This window comes from Penaeus chinensis, chromosome 12, assembly GCF_019202785.1.
Source record: "Penaeus chinensis breed Huanghai No. 1 chromosome 12, ASM1920278v2, whole genome shotgun sequence".
NCBI classification, from domain to species: Eukaryota; Metazoa; Arthropoda; class Malacostraca; order Decapoda; family Penaeidae; genus Penaeus; species Penaeus chinensis.
Window position 1 is genome coordinate 1,317,989 of NC_061830.1, and position 8,128 is coordinate 1,326,116.

The 8,128-nt window shown below is 48.5% G+C and overlaps 1 protein-coding gene across 1 annotated transcript in view; it reads left to right on the forward strand.

The window, feature by feature from the left end:
• Positions 1–7,840, forward strand: part of LOC125031334 — an 8,925-nt gene extending 1,085 nt beyond the window's left edge. Inside the window, exon 3 of the mRNA XM_047622039.1 lies at positions 7,651–7,840. Within this exon, the coding sequence (XP_047477995.1) occupies positions 7,651–7,778 (128 nt within the window). The 3' untranslated portion in view covers positions 7,779–7,840. The remainder of the gene's footprint in view (positions 1–7,650) is intronic.
• Positions 7,841–8,128: the final 288 nt, after the last annotated feature.

Consider the following 8,128-nt stretch of genomic DNA (forward strand, 5'->3'; position numbering starts at 1 on the left):
CTTTTAGTCTTAACTGTGTTTCTCTTTCATCTCCTTTCCCCTTCCCTTTCCACCTTCATCTCTTTCTCGCTTTCCTGCCTCTCTTATTCTATATAGCCTTATAATCACATTTCCTCTCCCTCTCTCCATTCCTCTCAGCGCTTCTATCATTGTGATACTTCCGTTGCACTCAGTTCCTTCGTTTATTTACTTAATGTTTGTTGTTATAGCTACTCTTTGAAATCTTGTTCGTTTCCCTCGATAGACTTTGGTGCAGGCCCTCCCCCGCGACGTATGTGCAGTCTATCCCCAACCTCTGTTATTTCCGTCCACATCCCTTTCTGAAAATGCCCATTCATCTTTCCTCCCCTCTCCCTCCTCCCTCCTCCCTCTTCCCTCCTCCCTCCTCCCTCCTCCCTCCTCCCTCCTCCCTCCTCTCCCCTCTCCCTTTCGATGTAAATACCCGCACATTACGTCTTGTATTTCGCTGGCTTGAAGTCTATGATTTCGCCGTAAATAATGAGTCATAAATCTGCCCTCCCGCCCGCTTCATACACAACTGTGCCATTACCATAAATAAGGCACATGACAAAGTGTACCCTAATTCGACAGCTGAGGGACGGAAATCAATCTGCACTTTATCGCTTCGCATGAAAGAGTGATAACATATTTACTGGATGGGGGCGCAGGGTATGCATGTTTTGATTCGATTTTTTTTTTTTTTTTTTTTTTTGGGGGGGGGGTATTTTGGTTGTTTGTTTGTCTGTCTCTTCTGGGGGATATCTGTTCGATTGCCTATTTGATGGTTTGTTAATCTCTCAATCTTTTCCTTTTTTCCCCTCCCCTATCTCTGCGCGCGCACAGATAGGGGGGGGGGGGGGTACGTACGTATGTATGTATATATGTATATATGTACACACACACACACACACACACACTCACACACACACACACACACACACACACACACACACACACACACACACACACACACACACACACACATGTATATATGTATTTATGTATATGTGTAGGTATGTATATCTTGAAGTCATCTGTCAGCTTGGGGTTCCTGCCCGCAGTAAACTTGAGCCAGCGGTCTTGTATTGGGGCAAGGCGGTTGGCGAGGCAGCAAGAAGGCGCGTGGTGGTGGTGGTCCTCGCCATTTCTTCAACTGGCACTTTATCCTCCCGTAGACCGAGAATACGGGCTTTTCCACATCGGTCAGTGGCACCCTTCCTGACCTGCTGGGTTCGGTCTGGAGACAAAGAAAAGGGCAAAAATAGACGTGGGGAATAACAAAGGGCAGGAGCACTGTCTGTGACATCGCATGCATAGACGGGCACTAACATGCGACGCAGCGTCAACTAAACTCAGCGAGGTTTCCAAAGCTGCCAGGTACCGCTAAGTGATACCATGTCAGCTTATATGAATTTTGGTGCATTAAAATAGGAAAGGTCCCAGTATTTTCGGCGCCCACAGTATGTCCCAGGGCTGCTCAACTGGCGCTGCAGCGGGACCCCGGGCGCCAGGAGGAGAAACGTATAAAGCAGTACAAGGAACGCCCTGTAACGTATTGAACATTCTCCATTTCAAGTGTTTTAGGAGAAAACACACACACACACACACACACACACACACACACACACACACACACACACACACACACACACACACACACACACACACACACACACACACAGACACATATATATATATATATATATATATATATATATATATATATATATATATACATATACATATATGAATATGTGTGTGTGTGTGCAATAGATAGACAAACAGATCAAATCTCGACGAAACGACATCGTGCCCACGAAGCGACAGACAGCATTTCGTCTAAATTCTCCTGACCTTTTTGCTGGCACCCGATGCCTGTGATCAGCCCTCCCTGACACCTCTATTCATATATACTCAGCGAATTTCCTCTCCCTGTCCTTCCCTCTGAATCCTTGATGACGCGGAGTATAATTAGTGAATCCTTTTCCCGTTAAATCTAGTCCCCTTTGCCTAAGTTATTAATATATTTTTTTTATCTCCACGTTATTCCTCTTTGGTTAATTATGTGTAAGATCACCATTGCTATAGAGTTTGTTTTTTAATCAAACATATATAAACCTTTACACACACAAACCTTAACACACGTACACAGACATAGCCTCGTACAAACAACTATATGGAACACACAAATTCGGAGACAAACATCTGAACAACGGTGCACATATATTCTCCTATATGAAACATGCACACACACACACACACACACACACACACACACACACACACACACACACACACACACACACACACACACACACACACACACACACACTTGAAAGGAAACACGCTCGCTGGAAGTAGTACTTAAACGCGCACGCGCACACGCACACGCACACACACATGCACACACACATGCACACACACATGCACACACACATGTACACGCACATGTACACGCACACACACATACACACACACACACACACACACACACACACACACACATTCGCTTGAAGTAGTACTTAAACGTGCATGCGCACACGCACACCCACATAGAGAAATATAAATAATTAAGTAGATTAATGAATTAAAAATCCCTCCAGTCACACAAAATATACAATTTTCTTTCAAAACAAAATTTTACTATACACGATGCCTATGATACTTTTATTTTCTTTTTTTTCCTTTCTTTTGTCTTACTTCATCTTCCTTCATTTTTCTTCTGTTATTATTTATTTCTCTCTTTTAGTAAAGAATATCTTTCGTAGTTCATCCACTTACACAAAGAGGCAGGATTCGTGTTTTGTTGTTATTATTGTCAGTCGTTACAGATTGCTATATAATTTTCACGATAAGCGAATGATTTACGCTCTCACACGCGCCTTACAACACTCTTCTCTTCTGCATATTATTATTTAGTCAATAAAGCTCAGAGCAATTCTTTTGAGAAATTCACCAACGCCGATTTTAACATTACATTCCCCATAACCAATGTATTGATTCAGAGCATCAGTCAGCATGTTCACACGCACACGTAAGCTCACACACACGCACGCACGTACATATTTAGGGGAGAGAGAGAGAGAGAAGAGAAGAGAAGAAAAATGGAGAGGGGGGGGGGGGAGAAAGAAAGAAAGAGAGGGAGAGGGAAAGAGAGGGACAGAGAGGCAGACCGACAAACACACAGAAACACACACAGACAGAAGAAAAGAAACACACAGACAGAAGAAGAGAAATAAACACACACATATGGAGGCAGACAGAGAAACAGAAACAGAAAAAAGGACCGAATACGAGAAAAAGACAAACAGAAAAAACATAATAATGAAACTACGGTCGCCATCACCACCGCGTCGCCTACCCTCCCCATGCGTGCTAATAATAACACCAACTTGACGGCCTAAAGCACTGTCTTGGTCCCGCTCATGATTAGGTCTGTCCAGTTACGTCACCCGCCTGTCCGTTAGTAAACAAGGGAGTGATTAAGCAAGGTATCTGTGACTTCGGGAGCACACTTGGCTACGAGGTGGATGTGCTTGCTTGTGAGTTGGATTTGGCCTCCTGGGATGGGCGTCGGTAATGAAGATAATTAATCTGTGCTTAATTGGTCGTTATGTTTTTGTTGAGTAGACTATCATTACTACATAAACAAATGATATGATGGAATGTACAAACTAAGAGATACCTCAGATACAGAAGATTCTTGTAGCTTAAGTTGATAAAGAATCACCAATGAATATTTATATAGATAGATAATCAAATAAGAATATGCATGATAAAGAATTCTATTTCATTGCCTTTAGACTTAAGATTAAAAAGTACAAGAGTTTTGTGTATGTCTTGTATAATGTATGTGTAGTTGTATGTGCGTTTATATCTACGTAAATCTTCGTTTACTTTTTGTGGTTCATTGCGTGTGTGTGTGTGTGTGTGTGTGTGTGTGTGTGTGTGTGTGTGTGTGTGTGTGTGTTTGTGTGTGTTTGTTGTGTGTGTGTGTGTGTGTGTGTGTGTGTGATAAGAGAGAAGGAGGGAGAGAGAGAGGAGAGAGAGACGAGGGAGGAGAGAGAGGGGAAAGAGAGAGGAGGGAGGGGACGAAAGAGAGAAATGAGAAAAGTAAAGACGAGAGAGAGGAGGGATGGGGGAGAGAGGATGGAGGGGGGGAGACGAGATAGGAGAGAGAGTGAGAGGAGGAGATAAAGAGAGAGAAGAGAGAGAACAGGAGAGAGAGTAAAGGAGAGGAGGTGAGGAGAGAAGTGGAGGGAAGGATGTTTGAGTAGGGGAGGAAGATTTGCGGGGAGATGGGGAGGGAGAGGGGGAGAGAGAGAGAGGAGGAGTGAGAGAAGATGAGAGGGGAGAGAGAGAGATGGAGAATTGAGATTTTGAGAGAGGTGGAGAGGAGATGAGGGGTGAGAGGAGAGAGAAGGAGGGGAGAAGATGAGAGAGGAGAGAGTGATGGGGGGGAGCGAGGAGGAGAGAGAGAGAGGAAGAGAGAGAGAAAGTGACGGGATAGGAGAGGAGAAGAGAGACGAGTGGAGGAGAGAGAGGGGAGATGGAGAGAGAGAGAGGGGGAGAGAGAGAGATGAGGAGTGAGGAGAGAGGGAGCGGAATAGGTGGGGGAGAGGGTGAGGGGGAGATGAGATAGGGAGTGAGAGGTGGAGAGAGGAGGAGGGGAGGGAGATGAGAGAGAGAGAGGAGAGGGAGAGAGGAGAGGAATGAGAGAAGAGCGGATGACGGAGAGAGAGTAGGGTGAGGAGGAAGAGTATTTAGAGAGGAGGAAAAGGATGAGGGGATGAGATATAGGAGAGAAGTGAAAAGGGAAAATTGGGGAGACGAGAGGAGAAGCTGAGGAGATGAGGGGGGAGGGAGGTGGAGCGAGAGAGACGAGAGAGAGAGGGGGGAGAGAGAATAGATGAGGGGGATGAGAGTGAGAGAGAGGGAAAGAGACGAGATTGAGAGAGAGAGAGAGAGAAGGAGAGGAGGTGAGGGGGAGAGATGGAGAGGAGAGGAAGAGAGAGGAGGACGGGAAAGGGGAGAGGGAGGGAGAATGGAGGGGGAAGGAGAGTAGGGAAAGGAGAGGTGGGGATGAGAAAGGGAGAGGAGACGGAGGGAGATTGGAGATGAGGAGAGGAGAGAGGAGCCGAGAGGGGTTGAGAGGTGAGGAGGGAGAGTGAGAGAGGAGAGTGTGAGAGAGTAGAGGAGGAGAGGGGAGGAGAGAAGGAAAGAGAGGAAGAGAGAGAGGGAGATGAGAGGGAGGAAGGGGGAGAAGGGAAAGAGACGGATGGGAGATGAGAGAGAGAGGAAGAAGGAAAGATTGGGTGAGAGAGAGATGAGAGAGGAGAGAGAGAGGGAGAGGGGAGCGAGAGGGGTGGAGGAGGGAGAGAGAGGAGGAGAGAGAGAGTGGAGGAGAGAGAGGATGGGAGAAGAGATGAGGATGAGATGAGGAGGGAGATGGGAGATCGTGTGAGCGAGAGGGAGGAGAGTGAGAGGGAGAGAATGTGAGAGGGAGAGAAGAGTGGATGAGAGACGGAGAGAGAGAGAGAGAAGGAGGGAGAGGAGACGAGAGCGAGGGAGGAGAGATGATGAGAGAGAGAGAGGATGAGAAGGGAGGGAAGAGGAGATGAGGGAGAGGAGAGAGAGAGGGAGGGAGGAACGAGGGGAGAAGAGAGAAGAGGGTTTGAGAGAGAGAGAGTGAGAGGAGGAGGAAGAGGGGAGAGAGAGACGAGAGAGGAGAGGAGAGAGAGGAGAGAGAGGGGGAGAGAGTAGCGAGATGAGAGAGAGAGAGAGGAGAGAAGAGTGAGCGAGAGGAGACGAGAGAGAGAGAAGGGAGGAGAGTGAGGAGAGAGAGAGGAGAGATGATGAGAGAGAGAGAGGGTGAGAGAGAGAGAGAGGGAGAGGAGGAGAGAGAGAGAGAGAGAGAGAGATTGGAGAAGAAGGTGAGAGAGAGAGGAGAGAAGGAGAGGATGAGAGAGAGAGAGAGAGAGAGGAGAGAGTGAGTGAGAGAGAGAGAGGAGAGATTGAGAGAGAGGGAGAGAGAGATGGAGGGAGATGGAGAGTGAGAGAGGAGAGAGTGAGAGATGAGAGAGTGAGAGGGAGAGGAGAGAGGAGAGAGAGAGAGAAGGAGGGATGGAGAGAGGAGGAGAGGAGAGAGGAAGGAGAGTGAGTAGAGGAGAGGAGAGTAGAGAGAAGAGGAGAGAGGAGAGAGAGAGAGAGATGACGACGAGAAGAGAGAGGATGAGAGAGATGAGAGAGAGAGAGAGAGAGAGGAGAGAGAGAGCGAGAGAGAAGATTGGAGAAGAGAGAGGAAGAGTTGAGAGAGAGAGAGAGAGAGAGAGATCAGAGAGAGAGAGAGGAGAGAGGAGAGAGAGAGAGAGATTGAGAGAGAGATAGAGAGAGGAGAGATGAGGAGATGAGATGGAGAGAGAGAGGAGGAGAGAGTGAGAGAGAGAGAGGAGAGAGAGAGGAGAGAGTAGGAGGGAGAGAGGACGAGGAGTGAGTAGAGAGAGGAGAGGAGAGAGATGAAGGTGAGGAAGAAGAGAGAGAGGAGGAGGAGAGGAGAGGGAGAGGAAGAGGGGAGAGGAGAGAGAGAGAGGGAGAAGAGAGAGAGTGAGGAGAGAGGAGAGAGAGAGATGAGAGAGAAGGAGATGGAGAGAGAGAGAGAGAGAGAGTGAGAGAGAGAGAGAGAGGAGATGAGCGAGAATTGAGGGAGATGGTAGAGAGGAGAGAGAGGGAGGTGGTGAGAGTGGAGAGAAGGAGAGAGGAGAAGGAGGAAGAGGGAGGAGGGAGGTGAGAGAAAGAGAGAGAGATGTGCGGAGAGAGACGAAGAGACGGACGGGGGCGGAGGGTGGTGTGAGGAGGATGACTGATGAGATGATGAGAGATGAGAGAGGGGAGAGAGAGAGCAGAGAAGGAGGGAGGAGAGAGAGAGAGAGAGAGAAGGAGGGGAGGAGAGAGAGGTGAGAGAGGAAGGAGGGAGAGAGAGAGGAAGAGAGGGTGAGACATCAGGATGAGTGATTGGAGAGAAGGAGGGGAGAGAGGATGGAGAGTTAGAATGGAGAGATTGAGAGGGACGAGAGAGGTAGAGTGAGGAGGAGGAGGAGAGAGAGAGAGAAGAGAGAGTGGAGAATTACGAGAGAGAGTGAGCGATGGAGAGATTCGTGTAGAGAGTGGGGGAGAGAGCGTAGAGGAGAGGAGGAGAGGAGGGATGAGTTGAGAGGAGATGCAGAGAAGAGAAGAGTAGGAGAGGATGTCGAGGAGGGTACAGAGATAGTGAGAGTTGAGGAGTGTTGGAGCGAGTGCCTGTGCCCCGTGTCGAATCCTGGAGAGATGAGATATGGGAGAGAGAGGAGAGGAGAGAGATCGAGGGGGAGAGGAATGAGGGAGGGATTGACTGAGGAGATGAGGTGATGTATGCTGGGTCATGTGATGAGCGGTGAGAGAGTGTTGGATGGTGGGGGGACCCGATTGACGCGCATGTTATTGGACGGAGGAAGGAGTAATGATATATGGAGATGTTCGAGAGAGAGGGAGAGAGGAGAGAGACTGGAAGTGAGAAAGAGAAAGAGAGACAGAGCGAAAGATAGCGCGAGAGAGACCGAGTGAAACTGAGACCGAGTCTCTCCACCCCTAACGCCTGCCCCTTCTCCCCTGCAGCCAAGGAACCGGCAGCGATGCAGACGAGCAGCAGTACCCTCTTGCAGCACCGCCCTTCGCCCTGCCTGCTTCTTCCTGCCGCTGTCCTCCTGCGGTACCTCGCCTCCTTCTGCGATCCGGTCACATAGGGCAAGGACAGCCTGCAGAAGGGAAGACTCCTAGGAACTGTTTTCGCGTAGGAGGGTAAAAGAGGGAAAAGGCGGATTTGGGGTGGGCTAGTGAGCTTAGGTGCAGAGGGGGGGTGGGGGTTGGGCAGTGCGGCATTTATAGGAGCAGTGAGCGGCTTTTAATGTCGAGTGGCCTCTGGAACGGAAAGAAGGGTGATCATAATATGGGGATGATGATGACGGCAAAGGGAAAAGTGATAAAGAGGAAAAGGGGGAGAAAGAAGTGATGAAAGAGTTCTTCACGAAGAGGAAACATTAAGTGAACCAAGGAAGAGGTGTTTTGTGTTCGGTCTGTCCATCGAGGTTTACCC